The sequence below is a fragment of the Urocitellus parryii genome, chromosome 3, assembly GCF_045843805.1.
Source record: "Urocitellus parryii isolate mUroPar1 chromosome 3, mUroPar1.hap1, whole genome shotgun sequence".
NCBI classification, from domain to species: domain Eukaryota; kingdom Metazoa; phylum Chordata; class Mammalia; order Rodentia; family Sciuridae; genus Urocitellus; species Urocitellus parryii.
The window spans coordinates 42,621,139-42,644,121 of record NC_135533.1 but is presented as its reverse complement, the minus strand read 5'-3'; the positions used below and the strand labels follow the sequence as shown (position 1 = coordinate 42,644,121).

The 22,983-nt window shown below is 34.9% G+C and overlaps 1 protein-coding gene across 1 annotated transcript in view; it reads right to left on the bottom strand.

Annotated features, from left to right (window-relative positions):
• Window positions 1-20,109, bottom strand: part of Cftr (CF transmembrane conductance regulator) — a 155,923-nt gene extending 135,814 nt beyond the window's left edge. The window contains exon 1 of the mRNA XM_077796424.1: window positions 19,979-20,109. Coding sequence (XP_077652550.1) covers window positions 19,979-20,109 — 131 coding nt within the window. The remainder of the gene's footprint in view (window positions 1-19,978) is intronic.
• Window positions 20,110-22,983: the final 2,874 nt, after the last annotated feature.

The window sequence follows — 22,983 nt, the reverse complement described above, 5'->3', positions numbered from 1 at the left end:
TGCCTTCTCTTTTTTTCATAAGCAGCACTGTATATGGACAATGGATTTATATTGCTACTTTAAAATTGTGACCGTTTTCGAAGTTCTTACTATCTCTAAGAGAAGCTAGCTAATTATTAATGATGAGGTAGAAAAGACCCATAAAGTATACAGAGTGTTATAATTTACAAGGGTTAAACTAATTTTGAAAAAAATCCTAGCAATGCAGACATACTTTCCTGTTCACTTAACTATAAAAGGTTTCACATTTATTGGAGGAAAAATAAAGTTATCACATTATTTAAAAAACACACACACACGATATTATATTTAATTTGTTTCATTTCTTAGAACTTTCATTTTTTATTATAGAGTTCCTTGTTATTGCTTATAATGAAAAAAATTGTTAATTATGGCCACTATTAAAGCTTTGATTTTCATAAAACTTGTCCTCTAAAAGCAACATAATTAAAGCTTATAATCATCTTCCATTTGACATTTGACTTATTAATCCAACAGAGGCATCTGACATTTACATCTGCTAAAACTTCTGAAGGTCATATATCAGATCTTTTCAAAGTCAAAATGATTTTGTTTGTATAAAACAATCATGTTCCCATGGTATTTAACAGTACTTTATATTTCACTAGCCAAATAAAAGAAAATGAAATAAAACAGCACATTCAAATCTCCACTTGTATGACACTTCTTCCAAACACTGACATAGTAATACACCAAAAGACTAGTAGCCTTTTTCGTTTTCCCATGAAATAGTTAATAATTAAGGAACAAAGGAAATTACTCTAAACTACATTGGGTAGACTAATTCAAATATACTAGAAATTTTCTCATCTTCCAATAGATTTACATCTCAGTTGCAGATCCTCTGAAGGTAAGTACCATGACTCTCTACCTGGCTTTCATGGAAGCCAAACTCAATGCTGACTATAAAACATTACAACTGTACATTATTATGTGCTTTTTTATATATACTGCTTGGCTTTACTTTAATTCTCAGAATAATAGAGTTTATTATTGGGATTAAAACAGTAATAATAGTTAACATTAATAGAGTATTATGACATCCATAAAAATTCTATTTCATATACAATATTTCTTCCAATATCCATAACAATAACTCCAGAGATAAATCTTGGTACCAAATTTTAGTAGCCAATTTACAGATCAGAAATTGAGGCTGAAGATGCTTAAATAATTTATCAATGACAGAATTAGAATTAAAAAATAAAACAGCAAAATAAATAACCAATACCATAACACCAAAGCCTACTCTTGTATTCAATTTGCCATATTAAAACTAATCTCAAAAGCAGCATATACTTGGATATAACAACGAAAGCACAAGCAATATTAACAACAACAAAAAACAGATAAGTTGGACACTATCAAAATGTAAATCTTTTGTACTTAAAAAAAATCAAAAAAAGTGGAAAAATAATCCACAGACTAGGAGAACAAAAACGTTTCCAAATAAATATCTGATAAGAGACTTGTATATAAAGGACTCAAAAATCAATAATAAAAAAACAATCCCAATTTAAAATAAGCAAAAGACATGAATAGACATTTGTCCAAAGACGAAGATATACAACAAAAGGCCAACAAGTACATGAAATGATGCTCAATATCACTAGACATTAGAGAAATGCAAATCAAAACCACAATGAGAATCCACTTCATTCATAATAGAATGGTGTATAATAAAAAATAATAATAAGTGTGGCAAAGATGTGGAGAAAATTCTAACCCACATGCACTGCTGGTGGGAAAGTAAAATGATGCAGATATCCTGGAAAACAATTTTTAAATTCCTCAAAATAATAAACATAAAGTTTGCTAAGAATCATCAATTTCACTCCTAGGTATAGACCCAAAAGAAATGTGTTTACCCAAATATGAAAATGTATGCCCATAAAAAACTTGTACCCCAATATTCATAGTATTATTATTACTTGACAAAAATCGGAAAAGTCTGAATACCTATCAACTAATGGATAAATAAAAGGGATATTTCAACAAATGGAATATTATTCTACAACAAAATGAATGATGAGCTAAGTATAGTGACACACACCTATAATCCCAGCTACTTGAGAGACTGAGCTAGGAGGAGCTCCAAGTTTAAGGCCAGCCTGTGCAATGTAGAGAGACCAGACTCTGTTTCAAAAATAAAATTTAAAATAGGCTAGATGGTTTTGTTCAGTGGTAGAGCACATGCCCAGAATGCCTGAAGCCCTCAGTTCAATCCCCATCACTGCAAAAAAGAAGAACAATGCGCTGATACATGTTATAATGAGGATGACCCTTGAAAACATTGCCCCCAGTGAAAGAAATCAGTCACAAAAGAATACTTTATTCAATTTATGTGAAGTTTCCATAATAGGCAAATCCATAGAGACAGAGAGTATCTTAGTAGTTGCTTAGGGAAGAGATAGAGTGGGGCTCCAGAAATAGCTGCTAATGTATATGCAGTTTCTTCCTGGAGTGATTAAAGTGTTCCAAAGTTGACTATGGTGGTGGTGAACACAACACTGGGGAACTTACTAAAAACTCATTGAATCTTATACTTGTAAATTGGTATGTGAATTGCATCCCAATAAAGCTATAATTAAGAATAACATTGATGTGGCTGTGTCACTGTAATATGCTGATTTTAAGTCCTTTGGGATTTTAAGGATTGGGATAGCTGGGTCAAATGGGTCAAATGGTAATTCCATTCCAAGTTGTCTGAGGAAATTTCATACCACTTTCCATAGTGGTTGCACCAATTTGCACTCCCACCAGCAGTGTATGAGTGTACCTTTTTTCCCACATCCTTGCCAACATTTATTGTTGCTTGTAGTCTTTTTTTTAATATTTATTTTTTAGTTTTCGGTAGACACAACATCTTTATTTTATTTTTATGTAGTGCTGAGGATCGAACCTAGTGCCTCGCACATACCAAGCAAGTGTGCTACCACTTGAGCCACATCCCCAGTCCCTGTTGTTTGTATTCTTGATAATTGCCATTCTGGCTGGGATGAGATGAAATCAGAGTAGTTCTGGATTGCATTTCTCTAATTGCTAAAAATGTTGAACATTTTTTCCATATATTTGTTGATCGGTTGTATTTCTTCTGTGAGAACCAACCTAGGTGCCCTTCAACAGATGAATGTATAAAGAAAATATGGTATATGGAATGAAATATACCTCAGCCTTAAAGAAGAATGAAACTATGGCATTTGCTGCTAAATAGATGGAGAATATCATGCTAAGTGATATTAGCCATTCCCCCAAAAAACAAAGGCTAAATGTTTTCTCTGATATTCGGATGCTAATTCACAATAAGCCGGGAGGCTAGGGAAGAATAGAGTTATTTTACATTAGGTAGAGGGGAGTGAAGGGAGGGGAGGGGGTTAGGGGTAGGAAGAATAGTAGAATGAATCAGACATTATTACCCTATGTACATATGTAACTATATTACCTGTGGGATTCTACATCATGTACAACCAGAAAGATGAGAAATTATACTCCATCTATATTTGATGTATCAAAGTGCATTTCACTGTCATATATAACTAATTAGAATTAAAAATAAGAATAACTTCACAAAGAAATCAATTGTCAGTGTTCATTTTGGAATTTTTCTAAATGTTTGATTCGATACTTCTAGAACTGGTAAAAAGAATTCTCTTTACAGTAACTTTGACACTCTAAGTCCTTTCAAATATGTTAATGCTTATGTGGCTACTGGAAAAGGTTTAAGGCTATGTACAAAGCTCACAAGAGATTAAAGAATTGGTACCATGAAACATGAGTTGGATAAGTGGTTTATTTCCTGACCCGCAGAAGCAAGGAATGTAACTTCCATAACTATTGTGAATTGAGGGGTAGGTAATGGTGATAGTATTCTAAAGAAACAAGGAATATGCACCATTGGCATTGAAGGCCACTTTGAACAGCTATGCCTAAATCATTCTATGACTTGGATTTAAGAGACTCAAGGAATTAATGAAGCAGTGAGCAATGCTACCAAAAAACCCACCTCTCATGAAAGACAACAGAAGATACAACCTTGTGATTTATGGTCTCTTCTAGAAAAGTAGATTGAGTGTCTTTCCATGATGTGAGTTTGATTTTTAGTCTATTTGGGCATGAAGCCACTAACAAAAGCCACAAAACTGACTGTAGCTGGAACAACTGGCAAGACAGAATGATTAAATGCCCTATGAAATTGCTGCATCCTGTCTGAGTTCACTTTCAGGAGCTCTTTACTAACCAAGAAAGACAAGTGATACCATCGCTCTCTAATTTCTAATTTGTATTTCCATTGGCAATACGAAACATATTTGAAACCAAGAAAATAAGGAAGAAGGGAAATAGATTGGCCTTAAGATTTTACGGTAGAAATGCCACTGGGTAATAACTGGCAGGCATTTTTAAAAGCTTACAGAGGGAAACTTGTGTGACTGGCAGGACATCAGCACTGTTACTGTTAGTCACATTCTAGAGGACAGTTTCAAGCATCCCCAGTGGAAGCTGAAAGGAAAAGAAGAAACATAAGTTCCATCTGTCTTCTACCTGAGGTAGGAACAAAACATACTTCACATGAGTGATAGAGAGAGCTTCCACATGATGCAGAGATTTAACTTTGCTGGCATTTGCTTTACAATTACTCCATTTATTTGGCCTTGTTCCCTCCCTTTTTCTAAAACTCTAAATCCTGTGTTGAGGCTGTTTGTTCATCTAACTTGTCCAGACACCATCACTAAGACCCAAAATAAACACCACTGGAACTTCTCTGTCCCTTGGCAGAGAAAGACCCACTTCTTTTTCAAGCCATGATTGCATTCTGGAACTAACTCAGCATCTGGTATTGAAGCTACTTCACTTTTCTCTTCAAAGGTGTTTCTCACACTGTGGAGATCATATCTCTTTTGGGGAGAAATCCTCTAAAATAATCTGGAAAATGAAGTTAGGTATCTGATATAAGCTCAAGAGACAAAACACATGCTAGACTTTCTCATGGCCTTCAACATCCAAGTGATTTAATGATCTCTTGCCATGTGTATTTTAAAAATTACTAATTATTAAGTCCTTTATGATGCTTGTCATGCAGTACCTCAAGGTCGCTTTTCACAAACTTAAAAAAAAATTAAAAATACAGTAATTCCAAGATAACTTGTTTGAAGATTTTCATTTATTTACTTATTTTGCTTGATGGTTAAAATGGTCAAGTGAAGGCTAGGAGCAACTTCAGAAATGATATAAGATAAGTATGATTAAGAACTAATACTCCAAGGATAACCATGATACAGAAGATACATCAGAAGACAAAGTTGATGAGTTTATAAATTTGATTGTAATAAAGATGGTCTCTCTAGGACGCTACTTGGAATCATCAAGCCATATGACCAACCAGTCAATTCTGGAATTTTTCTCATTTGTGTTAATCTCTCTTGCCCCACTTTGTGTATGTTCTTTGCTCTGTGATACCCTTGTATAACTATTACCCAGGATTTTTTTTCAGAAGGATTTAAAGAGCACCATGACTTTTGGTTCAGGGTTCTCAGCTGTAGCTGATTTCCCATCTTCCAAATAAACATGGGATTTGATTAGTGATTGCATTTTAACCCTTTGTATATTCTGCTGTGATTGTATCATCTTCTTGAAAAATTGCCAAGTGTTGCAAATTAAAGGTAAATTTATCATCTTTTTTCATTTCTTCCCCTTTCAGGAAAGAGAAAGGAAGGATATATATGGATACATTGCATGGTTCCAAACTTAAGTTTCAAATCCTTGTTTCTGAGTTGGAGGAGCAAAGCTATACTTTCATTATCTTAAAGTCTTGACATCACTGGGAGAGGCACCAATAATAAAGCTCCCCAGAGTTGTGGGGAAGGAGAGCAGCAGCAATAACCTAATCCTTACCCAACCTTGCATCCTTCTGAATTCCAGAAAAAAAATCAAGACACAGTCAGGGAATGGATATAGAAATTAGTCCAAGGCTTACCATAGAAGTGAAATGCTATTGCAAGAACCTTACTTTAAATCCCCCTCATTTAATCTTTATGTCTTCTTTTAATAAAAACAATATATAGCTGAGTAAAGATCTATTTAAATCAAAACTAAATTGCTATATTTTTCAAGAGAAAAACATACAATAATGAATGACTGCTTTGTTAATTGCTCCTAATAAGCAATCTAAGAATTCAAAATGGTCACCTTGGCAATCAGGTAACTAAAAACAAAAATCATAACACAAATTATGATGGTTTAGTGTAAATCATTTTTATAGCCATTCAGGAAGATTTTCTGACCTCAAAATGTCATGATCTCTTATTTCCATTTGTGCTTTAGGAAAATGAACTTTAAAGAAAACACTGAGCCAGATTCTCTTCCTCTTGAACTCTGCAGGAGCTCCCACTGGATAAAACCATTGATAATAAGGTGGTTCTTAATTTTTAAAAGGATCCTCCTATTGCCATCACCAGGCATGGCATTCTTTGGTTCAGACAGGTCACACTGAAGAAAAATGCATGACTTCCTTGAGATAAAACCTGACCTCTATTTACAAGAAACCCTCAATGAGCCTATCTTCAGTCTAGGTTTAGCCTCCCTCCCATGTGCACCATTCTGCACCATTCTGGGGGCTCTTCCACAGCTTATTTATTCCTTTGTCCACCAATCCCCCATGCTCGCCCCACCCATAACTATAAGGCTACAAGGAGAAACACCTCATAGATCTCTCTCTCTCTCTGTCTTTCTCTCCCCATATCTCTCTCTCTCTCTCCCTCCCCCCCCCTCCAGGTCTGTCCCTTGTACCTACCATAGAGCATGGTGCATAATTGTGATTCAGTTTTTTTTAAGTATTGGATCTATGTAACCACAGTATACTTTGTTTACAAATTCCCTCATAAAATGGAAATCTTTTTTTTTTTTTCCTGGTATTGGAATGAAACTCAGGGGCACTTTAAGACTAAGTTACACCCCAGCTCTTTTTATTTTTTTCACTTTTGAGAAAGAGTATCACTAAGTTGCCCAGGCTGGCTTCGAACATGTGATCCTCCTGCCTCAGCCTCCCAAGTTGCTGTGATTACAGTTGTGTACCACCAAGCCTGGCAAGACTATATTCTTGAAGATAACATGGGTGTAATATTTATCTTCTTACTTCCATTGTCTTGTTCAGTGCCTTGGACAGACTAGAAACTGAATGAATTAAGTTTTTAATTTATTATACAAACATGGTATGTGTATGCCCCATGTGAAAATACTCACTGCAAATAGTTTTTTTTTTTTTTTTGCCATTACTCCTGATCAAAGATGTTAAAAGTAAAAAAGAAAAAAAAAGTCAAAACATTTTTTAAGACTATAGTAAATGTGATGCAAATGTGAGGTGTCTCCTTGGTCAGGGGCCATTCTTTGATAACATTTCCTCCCCTTTTATGAGTTGTAACTTAAAGTTCATAATCCTAATACTTCCCTCCAAGACTAATTCTCAATAAAATGTTTTCATATGTAACACTCTTCATTATTAATATGTGCTCCTAATATTTGATCCTCATCCTATTATTAATAGATTTGTACAAAAATTTCACTTCCTTCTTCTCAAGAACAAATGGTCCCCTTTATTATGAACCTCCTTGATAGTGTCTGTATCATGTCTCTTGACATTCTCTGTATTATCTACATTTTATTTATGTACCATTATATATGAGATACACACAGTTTGATAAGTTTCACAAATTATTGTAACCTGGTATGTGTATGGAACTCTACAGTTTCAAAATACTTCCAAATCTCATTTTGCTCCTGAAGACAGTTCTTGATTGTTAAACATGGAACTGTCTCCCATAAAACGTTTGTGACCTTATTTGGATATAGGATCTTTACAGAGTAATCAAGTTACAGTGAGGCCATCAGAGTTTGCCCTTGTCACCATGATGGCTACTTTTATTAAAAGAGGAAATTAAGACACAGATATGGGCGCACAGGGAGAACACCCTGTGAAGATGAAGGCAGAGCTCAGGGTGATGCCTCTGCAATTCAAAGAATGCTAAAGATTACCAGAGACCTCAAAAGCCAAGGGAAAGACATGAAACTGACTCTCCCTCACAGCCCTCAGAAGTAACCACATCGTCCACCACCTTGGTCTCAGATCTCCAGCCTGCTGAACTGCAGCATAACACATTTCTGTTGTTTAAACCACCCAGTTTATGGAACTTTGTTACAGCATCTCTAGCAAGTACAATATATTGGTCCTAAGCAACATGGAAATTCTATGTTAGGACAATGCAGATGGGATAATCTGAATATTTAAGATAAATTTTTAAAAGCTGAGGATGAAAGTCAGTGGCAAAGCAAAAGCTAAAATATGCAATTGGCAGAGGCCAATATGATGTCCATAAATCACAGAAGGTACAGGTATAGTTCATAGGAGAGGAGAATTAAAATGAGACAAAAGAAATACTTTCTTAGAGCCTAAACAGGGAGTTGAAAACATGCCAACTACAAATGTGGGGCTATGGCTGATATTAGTGTTTTCCATTTACTAAAAGTTACTCTGTATTTGGCATTATTTGTTGCCACTTAAGCCATGAAAAGTGATCACAGAAGGTGATGGGTAATTTTGTGTCAACCGTGAATATATTTGGGGATCAGATAATATTTAAATCAATGAATTTTGGACAAAGCAAATTTCCTTCCCTAATGTAGGCAAGCTTCATCCAATTTGCTGAAGGCCTAAAACAGACAAAAAGATTGGTCTACCCAAGCAAGAGAGAATTCTACAGCAGACTGCCTCTGAACCCAAACAAAAACATTGGCTTTCCTAGTTATCTAGCCTGACAGCTAACCCTGCAAATTTTGGACTTGCCAGCATGCATAATCATATGAGCTAATTCCTTATAATAAATCATATATATTGAGTATATTTATTTACTATAAGTTCTGTTTGTCTGGAGAAACCTGCCTAATGTCTTCATTGTTTAATCTCTACATTATATAAGTAAGCATGTCACTACAATACACATGGGCAAAGCTCAGTTAACAACCCATTTTTCCAGCACACCTGTTCACACAAGCTCTCATCACAGCTTAACAGAGAGTTGTACAACACCCAGACAATAGATAACAAGCTACAAGACGATACCATGATGGTTTTATAACATCTTATCATGCTTATACACTCTAAGGTGACATTGATCAAAAGACTTGCCATCAATTTAACACTCATCTATTCAAAAAGAAACAATATGCACAGCTTTTAGAAACTAACAGTATTACATACTTAGGCATGCAATTACCTATCACTTTCTTCTTTTGTGTAATAATTAAAATCTTAGTCTAAGCCTTACATTCAGGTACAAATATATATATATATATATATTCTTCTGAATCACTTTTGGCCTTTCACATCTATGAATAGAGGTACAGTGACAAGCTGAATTCATAGCACCTTCACCTGTGGCATAGGCAGCATAATTTCAAGGCACAGGGAAGTGCTGAGTTTTAGCAACTTCTACTATAATTACCTTGCCTGGTATGACAGACGAACTTCAGACTAAATATTATCTCTTTCTCTTAAAACTAGATCACAGAGTAAATTTTCTCAAAAAATAGCAAGCAACAAACTAAACTTAAGTTAAAAGTCAACTTTTTGAGGTGCAACCAATGCAAAAAAAATAAATACAAATGCAATTATAGGAATATATATATATGAATATACGAATACACACACACTTTTTTATGTATTACTAAGTATCTATATTACAATTTATTCCTAGGCCTTTTGGCTGACAAGTTTGTTTTGATTTTGTTTTTTAATACCAATTGTAAAGGGCACCTCAATTTCAGAAGTGTTACACTGTAAAAAACATAATTATGTAGGACCAAGAAAATGGTTCATACAATCACTTTAGAATAACTTTATTTTCACCTTTATTATAAGGGAGAAGTTAACTATATTTTCAAATTGATGGAATAGTTATTGTCTTTTTGTTGTTGTTGTAGATAGATAGACCCAATATCTTTATTTATTATTTATGTGGTGCTGAGGATTGAACCCAATGCCTCACACATGCAAGGCGGGTGCTCTACCACTGAGCTACAGCCCCAGCCCTAGTTATTGTCTTTTATGGTCACTTCTATTTGTATATTCCATGGAATATTTCATTTGAAAACTAGGATTCACTAATACAAGTAATGTTTTTCACAAAACCATTATACTAGAAGAATCTAATATTTATCTAAACTCAAGAGAAGAACCATCTGCCAGGTGGCCCAGCCCCTTCCTTCAGCTCTAAGAAATAAAATAAATAGAAAAATGGATGACATGAATGATGAAGACTTGGTATTAATGGTCATAGTGTAACACCAGAGAAAGGTAGGTGGATCTATACAAAGGAATAACAGTGATTAAGTGCAAGGCATGCTTCTCTGGCCCTTCCAAGAACTAAGTCTTATGTCTTATTTAAATAATATTATTTATACTTATGACAATTTAAAAGGAATAACTTTTGAAAGAATAAATTTCTGAGACAAGAAGCTTTCTAAATCAAACAAAGTGAAATTGTGTAATTCAAGAATCCCATTCTAGATTTGTGGGCAATATGATATACTGGTTAAGAACAGAGATCTGGATTTAGACCCATCTAAATTCACATTCTGATTTCACAATAATTAACTGGGTGAGCTTTTATATGAATTCTTTAACCTCTCTGAACCACATATTTCCTACATGTAGAATGTATCTAGAATTGTTCAAAGAATTCATTGAGATAGTATGCATAGTCCCTCATTTGTAGAAAGTGCGTAAGAAATGTTAGGAGGCAGTGGGAGGCAGAGCTGAAAGCTTCGGGAACCACTTAAGGGAAACTAGTCAATCCCGTGACAAGTTGAACTATTTCTATTGTTAATTTACTAAAGAATGGCTAATTTTTACAACTTTCTGCCTTGAACTCTAAAGAGAAATGCTGGGAGAGAAAGAAGGTTAATGGAACTGGGAGAAGATGGAAACCACTCCATACCCCACATTTTATGGTGCTTTTTGTTTTTGTTTTTCATTTTGTTTTGTTTTTATTAGAATCCTGTATATAGATTTTACCTCTCCCTAGACTTTTCCTCAAATCTGTTTTCTAATCTTTTACTAACGATCTAAGAAACGAAGAATCTATAAACACATTAATAATGGACAATCATTTCATTCTTGCTTTATTTGTTTTGTTTTCTTTTAAACTAAAACCATGGATCAGAATCTTCTGGAAGCTTTTGTGAACTCTGTATCAAGTCCTGTCCTAGACTTTCCGAATCAGAAACATGAGGAAGAATTGAGGCCTTAATGACCTACTGGTTCCTAGATTCTTGTAAGCAAAAAGAATCCAATTTTTCAACTGGAAAGTTGAAATTTTTTGAACAGATTCTGATTTAGTAGGTATAGAGTAGAACTCAGGAATCTGCATATTTAACGTAAAATATATACCATGTTATATATGTATTATATTACATATATATGCATAAACTACATTGATATTTAGTATATGTTTTGAGCAGGTGATCAGCAGATAATAATTTCAGGAGCACTGAGCCAATACCATCGAAAATACTGTTAATTATGAAGTGAGAGCTCCTGACTTTAAAAGCCTAAGCATTTACCTCAAGAATTTATTTATCCTATTTCAAGCTAGATATCTCTTTCCACAAAACAATTAAATTTCGAGCAAATTTTGATCAATGAAGACTTGGTAGCTCATTGTTTTCCTCTAATAATTTATACATGTCCACTAGCCCAGAATCTGACCCCATTCTACATTAGTGACTCAGTGTGAACCAGGAAAGACAAAAGTCTTTCTACTTCCTTTCATGGCAGAAGAAACAATGGAATCACCAAAGCCTTGCATAAGTTCAAATAGTCTGCAAAGTTACTAGGTTAATAATTCAATGAACACAAAAACTGTGTCCAAGATTAAACCAAATATATGTTTCTAAATGAAATGAACTTATGTTTACATTTCATAAGAATTTTTTAATTTTTTCATAATATAGCAAACAATTTTTATTGTCAAAAATAATATTGGTGACTTTGGAATAGCTTGTTATATGAAATGTACTTTGCAGAGTAAACAATTTTATAAACCAAAACTTTTGGTTCCCTTCAAAAAGTGGGCAAAGGTAAAAATTTAATCTGTTAATAATGGCTTTGTATTCCAAAGGGAAAAAGATGTATTGTTAAAAATATTTGAAAATTCTAGCAAAAGCAGAATAATTAGAATGTTTAATAATTTTTTATGTTTTTTTAAGTCTTTAAATCACTATATCCCTGGCAGGTATCAAGAGCTTAATATGTACTCTAATAAATACATACACACATGCATGTGTGCATAAGTGAATGAATAAATAACTAAAAAATCACATTTTTATTCCAAAGTAATTACTTTCACTTTAATGAGTTCATTTTATAGTGATTATCTTTCTGGCTAATAAAACTTCATTGCATAAAAACTTAGCTCTGGTATTACAGGAATTACTACCTCTGAGTTTCAATTTCAACAGTTTAATAAACTCAATATAGTGAATAAATTTTTAAATCCCATTGTAGTTATGTCTTCTATGCACTGAATTAAATAATTTATGTAAATATCTACTGCCTAACTGTACTACTAATGTTGGTCTGAGTTGGCTCCATAATCTAATTAATCCATGCAGGATTTATTTGCTTTGATTACTTTTGTTCACAACACACATATACTAGCTATACATTGACTTTTATGGATAGAAGACATAAATCTATCAGGCATCAGATGAAGAAATGTGAGTTTTTACATGTCAAATCTATCTTTGAGCTGAAAAGTAGAAGTCCCTTTGGTAATAAGTATTTAGTCAATTTGCTTATAATTTTGAGGAAAAAAAAATGTATTCAGAAGCCCAAGACTTTTTTCAAATAACCATATTAATACCTGGATTTGAGCCACACATATAATTTTCTTTCTCATTTTAAAGAGATATAGAGTGTTTGCATAGGCCTCCACTCCCTCACCAAGCCTTCTCCAGTTGAACTTCTTCACTCAATGAACACCATTTACCTTGTGGTTCAGATCAGCAAATCTAGATGTTCTTCTCTCCCCTTCCCCTTTCACCTCTAATCAATTGTCTTTCAGATCCATCCTTCTATCTTTACTGCCATTCTTCCAGGTTATCATTTCTTTTGCTGAAATGGTCCTGTCACTCCCCTTCATAAATTTTGTGGCTTTTCCCTTACAATATGATAAATCTCAAACAAACCTTACCATGCCTCTTATGATCTGGCCTTTGCTAGAGTTTCCAGACCCATCACTCACAAATTTCTGTCACTCATTTCAGGAAGAATTCAGGGACCTTCTCTGAATTCTTTAAAGTTGCCTCACTCACTCTTTCTGCCATTCCTACACACTATCACTTGGTTCTGCATTTAAATTTTCACTAACTCATTTCCATCCTCTGTCTGTATAACTCCTACCAAATACCATTTTTCAGTGTGATACAAGAGACATTTCCTCCAACAAAACCTTGGCAATCCTTGGTCAGGATTAGGTCCCCTTGCTGAGGGTTTCTATAAGCTTGAGATTTTGGGTGTGAGAGAATTTGTCACATAAAGACAACAGCAATTTCTTTCCTATCCACCTCTCCCTTCTTAATGCCTTGCATGGAATATAGAAGGTAGTGAATAAATGAATGAGAGCATCCCCCAAGTTGTCCCTGAATCATTTGTACAAAGGAACTCTGTTCAGACTCAGCTCCTTTGGGAAAATATCTGAGTATGGCTTCAGGACTGAAAGTCCTAACAGTCCTAGATAGCAAAAAACTTCATATCATTTCCTTACATTATGAGCAAGAAATTAGCAAATATATTGTCTCTCAAAGACTGAGCAATGAGGGTCACAAAGAAGATGATGGAATAATTGCTGTATTAAAATTTTGCTCATAGTTCTGCTTCCTCTTCTTTTATCAAAATGATGCCTCTGTTGCATTGTTGATGTTGTCATCAGTGTGTAATATATGTATGTCTCTAACATTGGTCGTGGAATCATTCTTACCACACACACACAAAAAATTATTAAACCATTTTATATGAGAGTCCAAAAATGGTATGAATATTACACTAAACAATTTGGAGAAGACCCTAGCATTCAGGACTTTACAATTTAAAATAGTTATTGATGTCAAAAGATAGTAATAAGCATGCTGCACAGAAAAAGAGCAAACTTGAAAAGCCTTACAACTTGGATACAATTGTGAAAATCAGATATTTCCAAGCTCTGTAGGGATATAATTCTCTTCATCAGGCTGTCTAAAATTAAATTGAATTTTTATAGGCTTCTTGCTAAAGGTACCCAAGCTATCTAGTGACACATAGCTCTATAGTAAAACTACTTGGTAATGATGATTTCTCACTGAAACAACTACATGGTACATTCATTCTAAGAAGCTAAAGAGAAGCAACTGAAATATTTATAAAGTACTTGACATATTTACAAAGTAACCTATCTGTCAGTGTCCCCAAACAACCAAACCTCTATTATAATCTGTTTTCCCATTTTGACCTCATTGTATCATAGGGATTTTGATCCAGGGAAATGCCCTACACAAGATGCGTCAGGAATCATTGGATTAAAAAGGCCAAAATTGCCGCTGAGTCAGAGGTGTTTTTAAAGTCTTGACAAACAACATATAACCCCATGCTAAATGGTTAACACCCTTCCCTGATGGTTTGGCAATCCTATACTTACATTATAGCTCTATCGTAGTGAAATTACAGGTTCTTACTAAAGGACACTAACAATAATAATATATTTTATAGCAGTGTTCATTCAAGGACCTTCTAAAACAAGTTTCAACATTTATGTATTGAATATTATCACACTAAGTCCTACTTCCTCCCATAAAACATAAAGAACAACAACAAAAAAAAAAACCTTGTAAAACCATGTTTTCCCTTATGTTATGAACAGGCTCTGATGGATATTTTGACTACCACATCAAACATAAAATATTGATGAAGCAGTTAAGAAAAATAGATTCCACTGCTCTCTTTAGCAAGGAATTAAATATTAAAAAACCAGCCAGGCAAGGTGGTACCCACCTGTAATCCCAGTGGCTCAGAAAACTGAGGCAGGAGGATCACAAGTTCAAAGCCAGCCTTAGTAACATAAAGAGGCCCTAAGCAATTTAGTAAGACCCTGTCTCAAAATAAACTGGGCTAAGGATGTGGCTCAGTAGTCAAACTCCCCTGGGCTTAAGCCCTGATACCAAACCAAACAAAACAAAACAACACTAGATTGTATGCTTCGTGTTCTAAGTATATAAAAACATTCACTGGAATACACTTGAAACCAAGGGGTAATTGTTACAACTTGTAAAATTAACTAAAAGAAACAATCATATAACTATGTATTTACATACAGATGCTTCTTAGATATACCTATATATAATTACAATTTTGCTTAGACTGTGTAGAGAAGGTATTTTAGAATTCTGAGTTAAACTAACCAAAATTGACATGTATTCCAAGTTGAAAAAATCTGAGCAGTGTTATAACAACATGGTCAGCAAAGGAAAGATGGGTGGAAAGAAATACTGAGGCACTGGTGTAGAGTCAACATTTGTGAATGTTTGGGCAACACTGATGAAAACAGAGGGACCCCTATCTCAGAGATGGAAACTTGGAACAGTCTTCATTGGAATGGCATTTACCCACACTCAGTGGATGCATGGTATTTAGGTCCCCTTGGTGCTTTACATCAGAATACCAATTATTCATCTCATATTGGCCTTGGTTTTATGATTTTTTATTTTTTAATTCAGATAGCCTAACCCTGTTAGAGTCAAACCTTCGATAATGCATGAGTATTGGTCAGAACCAGACTAGACTCTCGCTTGAGTAGCCAATTGATTTTCCTTGGCAACATTGTTATAAACACCCCCAAAAAATTGCAAAAAGATTCATGACACAGCCATAACTAGAGCTTTATTCATGTATTATAACAGAAATAAAATTTCAATATAAAATAATTATAATGGAGGTTTTTACAATGTGCTTTAATTTATATAATGTATTTTTATCTGCTTCAAAAATTATGCTCTATGAATTTTTTTACATTTATATAATTATACTTTCATTGCTCCCTTCTGTAAGAATTGTCTTTAAAGTTTGAAATACATTTTTTGAAAGACAATATCCAAACTTAGGTAGTACTTGACTGTTAAAAAAGTGAATTATGGTGAAAACTTGATTTTCAAGTATAGCCGAAAGTCTTGTAAAAATTAAACTAAATGACCAGTCTGGGTAATATGATCTTTAATCAAACACAAGTTATAAGATAATAACCATTAAGAATCAAAGTTAATATATACTTATGAAAATAAATTTATATATTATTTTTAAAGGTAATTTCATAATAAAAGATGCAAAAAATATTTTGATCAAAGGCAAAATGCTTAGGAGTGTCATTTTCACTGTTAGCCGCCACACCCATTCTGAAAATTCTAGTGTGTCTGTTTTTAAATTTCTCATTGTTTTCTGTTTAATAACTACTAAAATGTCTTAAAGTTTTTTACTATTAGCCTGAATCTTATAATATGCGATTCTTTGTGAATTTCTATCTTAGATGTTACTTTTCAGTCTGGCTTGAGATTTATCTGTAGAATTTATGGAAGGCCCTGGTACCCAGTCTTTGGACTTTGGACATTTGGCTTCTGTGGGACTTCCACAAGTCAAGTAGATTATTTAGGTATGGATACAATAACCAGAATTCCAATTATGTCATCCAACACATGGTTTGATGCACATTATGACAATTAAACAGAATACGGGAAATTCAGGGAATGGAGAAAGAGAAAAGAAAAAACTGAATAATTATAATAATGTTATAAGAAAATGTAAACTTGAAAAATTGCTCAAAATCAGAAAACATAACCTCTGTAGGTAAACATTTATAAATTGATCCCACTAGGATATGAATCCAATTCTATGAAAGTATATCACCTCCATTTATAAACATCTTTCTTCATAAATGTGGTTTTCATAAAAGCTTCAACTTAGTGAACTTATTTCCCATAATATTCATAAACTGCTTGAATTTTTGTGATAAAATCTCTTTTATATTATGCATTATGATAGTTTTAATATCTTTCAAAATTTGTATTTGATGTGAAATCCTTGCAAAATTAAGAAAATAGATTTTTCTCAAACATTTTTGTTTCCAATGACAAACTCTAGATAATTAAATAAATATTTGATAAAATCTATAACCAGACCATAATATTTTTACACTTTTATGACTCTGAAGTCAATGGGATCATATTCAGAAAGTTTAATTCTAAGGGACTGAAGAAGATATGAGTATCTGACTTTTTTCCTAAATATATGTTAAAGCCATGTTCAATGAGATTTTTCCTAAATTCTCAAATAGGCCCATTCGTTGCACATACAAACTGTTAGTCACAAAATTATGCTCAAGAGGATGAATTGATCATCTTATACAAACAAAGCACACTGTGCTATAAAGAATGTCAAAATGTGGTAAATAATAACAATAATAATATTACTCATAGCAGCTAACATTTACTAGGCTAAACACATGTATTTTCTCAAAAGATTAATCCTTATTAATCTTCAAACTTTAAAGGTCAAGTCATACATACACAGAGATGTTAAGGGACTTGTCTCAAGTCACAAAGTTACAAAGCAGTAGAGTCTGAATCTAAACAATATGAATCCAAAGTCTACCACCCTTGACCACTAAGCAATACTGCTTACCCCAATGCAGAAAATAAGTTTCTACCCTTATAGTCCATAGGAAGTTTATAATCACTGGTACTTTAGGTGATTGTCAATTCCTATAAATGAAAGGAACTTAATTTTTAAAAATACACCTATTCTTAGAGGAACTTATTATGAAATAGTTTAACAAATTTAGTACTCATTATAATACATTTTCTTTCCAATTCAATTTAAGAGCATTTCCCAAACTATACTAAAATGTATTAGGTAATCTGCAAAAGTAAAATTTAAAAAAATACTTTGTAAATGCCTAATTTTGAAGTTCTTTCTTACTTAAAAGTAGCCCTGGGAAACTGGGTCCGGTGATACGTGCCTGTAATCCCAGTGGCTTGGGAAGCTGAGGCAGGAGGATCAAGAGTTCAAAGCCAGCCTGAGCAACTTAGCAGAGCCCTAAGCAATTTAGGAAGACTGTCTCTATATAAAATACAAAAAGGGCTGGGAATGTAGCTCAATGGTTAAGCCCCCTGGTTTTAATCCCTGATACCATAAAAAGAAAAGAAATAGCCACAGTATATTCCTTCTCCTAAAAGCTGCCTTTTGACTGATTAGCTTTAGGCTCCTCAAAGTGTTCTAATAAAAAGGCTATAAATTATGCCAATTAACATTGTGATTTTGTAAGTAGTAGGAAAATTGATCAACAGATAAGCCAGTTTTATAAATAAAGTAACAAAAGGCTCTGAAAATGTCAATACAAAAGGTAATTGCAAGCCTGGGGTGGTGGCACAAGCCGGCAATCCCAGCTACTCAGATGGCTGAGGCAGGAAGATCTTAAGTTCAAAGCCAGCCTGAGAAACTTAGATTCTGTCCAGAATAAAAGTTAAGAAAGGTCTGGGGATGTAGCTTAGCAGTAAAGCAATGGGCTCAATCCCCAGATGTGTGGTGGGCAGGTAATAGTGAAGAATAAGTAATTCCAAAGAGTAAAGTCCTTCTCTCCCATACACAGGGGAGGAGTCTCCTTCAGTGGCCAATGAACTCTCCTTAACACCTGAGTTCCAGGCTCATTGTACATACAATGAATTGAACATTAGAGACATGTGAAAGCTGAATATCTTCCCCTCCACACACACACACACACACACACATAGGCATATTTATAATATGTTTGACTTTTCTAATACTTCACTAGGCTGATTCATTGGAGAATTATGAGTCAAGTAAAGGTCCCATGAGAACTGTACCTATTCATTGATTCATACAAGTATAACAGGAACAAGGTAGATGTGGTATCCAAAGAACACTTCAAATATGAAATGCTACATTTAATTACACTTTGCCTAAGACTCTGAACTATTTTTAAAAACCTCATTAGATGAAGTTTGCAAGCTTTTATTGCACATCACATGCAAAGTAGAACAAGAGTACAATTTATTAATTACCATTTGCACATAACTTCAGTACCTATACCCAGTGCTTCACATTTCCATGACTGTTCTGACCTCCCTTAAAAGTCCATCACTCATCATGTTCATGCTTAAGATAAATACTTTGACAAATTTGTTTTCATTCTTAAAAAGAAGAATAATGAAATTGTGGCAATACTTGTTAGACTTACTCAGTATCGTAACAATAAAAACTTTAGGCACATAATTCCCACTTTCTCTATCCCGTTTTTTTCCCCAAAATTCAGCTAACAAGTAACCATTTATTACCTGTAGTATGTGTGCCAAGAAGACAAGTTTCCAAGGCATGAAAGGGGAAAACAAAGAACAAACTTAAGAATTTATTACTAACAACTTTATAAATTTCTCAAAAAAATAAAAAATCAAATCAATTGCACCTTAGCATATTTGATTCTTGGGAGTCTGACTCTCAGTGGCAAGTAGATTTTGCTCTCTATTCAAACACTTGGCTTCAGCTTATTCTTTTTTCTCTTAATGAAATTTTATTCCACAATATCCATGTTTTCTTTCAAAACAATGAATGATAGTGCATCTCTTAAAAAAAAAATATTCCTCTTTCCCCCAAAACTCTGCCCATATTCACTCCCTCTTCCTTTCATGGGCACGTGTCCTTCCAAAGATCCGCTGGACACCCTCTCACCTGAAAAAAAGTTTGGAGATGACGCTGGCCTTTTCCAGAGGCGACTTCTGCATGGTCTCTGGGGCACTGGGGACCCTGCCAGGGCAGGCTGGGCTCGAGCTCCTAATGCCAAACGCCCTACTTCTCTCGGTGCCTGCCGCTCACCCCTTTTTCTCTGACTCGCTGATGTCACTTGCTTTCAACTCCCGCTCACCCACCCCTCTCCCACACACCTCCCCTTTCCTTTCGTTCCTTCCCCCGCCTCCACTGCCCAGGTTAAAAGCCCAGCGCGGCATAGTCCAGCCCCAAATTTGCTCCTGTGGCTTTCTCCACCCCCTCTGCACCTAGATCGCTCCTTCCTTCTGGCCTCCTTCCCTCCCTCCTGTCCCGAGTCTCCCTTTCCCGATTCTGATTCCCAGCCTTCCCGTGTCGCGCGGTCCTGTGGTGCGGTCCTTGCAGATTTGTGTCCCTACCGTCCAGCCCCAGCCCTCCCACAGGTGGGAGACAGTCGTGGAGTTCTCCAGGTCCGGTCCACGACACTCGAGGATAGGAGCACCTGCCCGAGCAGAACCAGCCCCCGCTGAAGCCTCAGGGACTCTCCTACGCACCAGGTTCTTCAGGACCCAGGACCTGGGACCCGCAGCCGCCCTCTTCCCGGAGTCTTCCTCCTCCTCTTTCCTGAGATTCTAGCCTGGTTCCTGTTACATTTGCAAGGTGCATTTTGAAAAAGGAATGAAAATATGCCCCTCCTGTATCAAAATACAGCCTTAGAGAGCTGGAAAGTTCTGCGGCAATGTCTGATGCGCTTCCTCTGAGCTTCCTTTGCGTGTCAGAGGGAAGAACCAAGCTTTGTTAATTTCAGGCGTAGGTGAACTCAAGTGTGGCAAAGACGCCTTATAAGTCGTATTTGCATATTTTTAAAAAATCTGCAAAAGGTAAGAGGAGATATTTCTTTGCCCATTACTTGCCCAGGATTTGTTCGTGGTCTGTCGCAAGTACTTCAGCAGAGCTGTGTTTTTTAGGCGGCTTTGTGTGTCTTAGAGACAATGACAAGCGGACAGTGTGTAAACTAACCCGCCCTCCTATAGATTTCCTAGTCTTGGCCAGCAAAACATCTTAACTAATACACTGAAAGGAATCCAGTCTTTGAAGCAAAGTAGTGTGTTCACTTTGACCTGACTCAGGGGGAGAAGGAAAAGAAAAAATAAAAATAAAAAAAGCTGTCTTGAACTCTCTGAGGGCATTTAGGCTTTCCTGGGCAGGCAGTCATCTGGGTGCCTTCTTTCCAAGTTTTCAGTGTGAGGACTGTGTGCCTGGCTGCTGGTTTTTTTTTTTTTTTTTAAAGAGACAGGCCTTTAATTCCTGAATCGTATTGTGTAAAAGCAAATGTACACTGAGTTTGAATTGAAAATTTCAAACAGAAGTAAAAATTTTGGCCTGATTATTTAAAGACAAGAGTGTTTTTCTTGTGAATTATCTTATTGTTGACTTGTAGTCACCCAAATACAGTACATATAAAACATGTATTCCATAATGCTACAAAGAGGAGAACATGCATTAAATTAAATGTGTCCAGCAAGTTTTTATATCTCTTTTTTATTTTTCAATGTCATCATTTTTCCTTATCTTAAAGTAAATTTTAGAAACATTTTAATGTTATTATCTTAATTATAATAGGAAAAGAAGAGTGAAGATATAAAACAAATTGTATAAAGTTAGAGACCAGGAAAAAGCTTCAGTGTTTCTAACTCATAATCCCTTGCTTCAAATCCTGTGCCCACATTTTTTCTTCTCCAGCATGACAAAAATTGAGGCTCTATCTTCACTATTGACTTTTCCCAGGTATGTGATTGAACTCACTCCATCCACTCTCCACCCCCACTGTTTGCTTTATAACTGCTAGTGTGACCCATCAAATATAATACACACATTTTGAAATAAATTGCTAATCAGTTCCTCTTTGTTATCAACAAGCATGTGACAATAAAGAGATTAAGAATTAAGTTCCAAAGATTATAGAAGCTGACTAAGGGCTATGACTCAAGGAGACCCCACATATTTGTCAAGTAATCTCAAGAATAAATAAAATAGTGACAAGTTCTTACTATTTGCCAGGCATCATTTATATAAACCTTAAGACAACCATATAAATATGCGTTATTATCCCCAGTTTTCAATTCAAGAAACATATAAGAGAAGTTTAGTAAATGCCTACAACAGTGGAGTTAAGATTCAAACTCAGGTCTGACTCCAAACCATCTCTTCTATCAGTAATTTATTTCTAATCAAACAATCCTTCCTGTATTTATATATTTATATATTATCACTTAGACCTGCCCATTTTTTTCTGCCCACATTAGTCTTATAAAGTCAAAACTCTAGCCCTGTTCAGCAATGAGACAGGAAAGCAGAAATCTCAAATCAATTAGTCACTGGAGTTACATATTTTTGATGAATGACATTTAACTATAATATTTTATTTTAAGCATGTACATACACACATACATAGAGAGACCCTAGATTTTTATCACAAAGTATCCCAGTCAAAGTTTGTTTGGTCAGAAAAAGACTTCACCATTCAGAACTTTAACATTACTAGAAGACCTGTCCAAATGAACTAATTGAGATATGATACTCAGGATTTGCATCTAGGAACATACCTAATGTGGTAATGCAAATGTATGTACCAGAAACGTGTTCAAATAGGGCTGAAGGTCATGACTGAAATCCTAAACGTGGATCTCAGAGGAAATCAATAGGCCAGGTGAGGGTGGATGGTGGTAATAAGAAACAGAGAAATTCTTTCCAAGTTACTCAAGTGCCAGCTCATATCATTTTTTAACAATATTATAATAGCTTTCATTTGTTGGAAATTTGCCATATATGCTGGGCACAATGACAAATACACAGCATGATTTTCCTCTTTTAATCTTTATAAAACCTTTGTGGAACAGGTATTTTTGTTATCTATATACTGCAGATAAAGAGACCGAGGTACAAGAAGTTTATTAATTTTCCCAAGCAAGTTTCAGAGAATATAATGACAGAAGAAACTGGGGTTTGAACCTAGTCGATTGCCTGAGCACAAGCATTTAATGACTACATACATTTCTACAGAATTTCCTAATGCTTTAGGCAGCACTGACTTTAAATATACAAGAGTGAGAGGC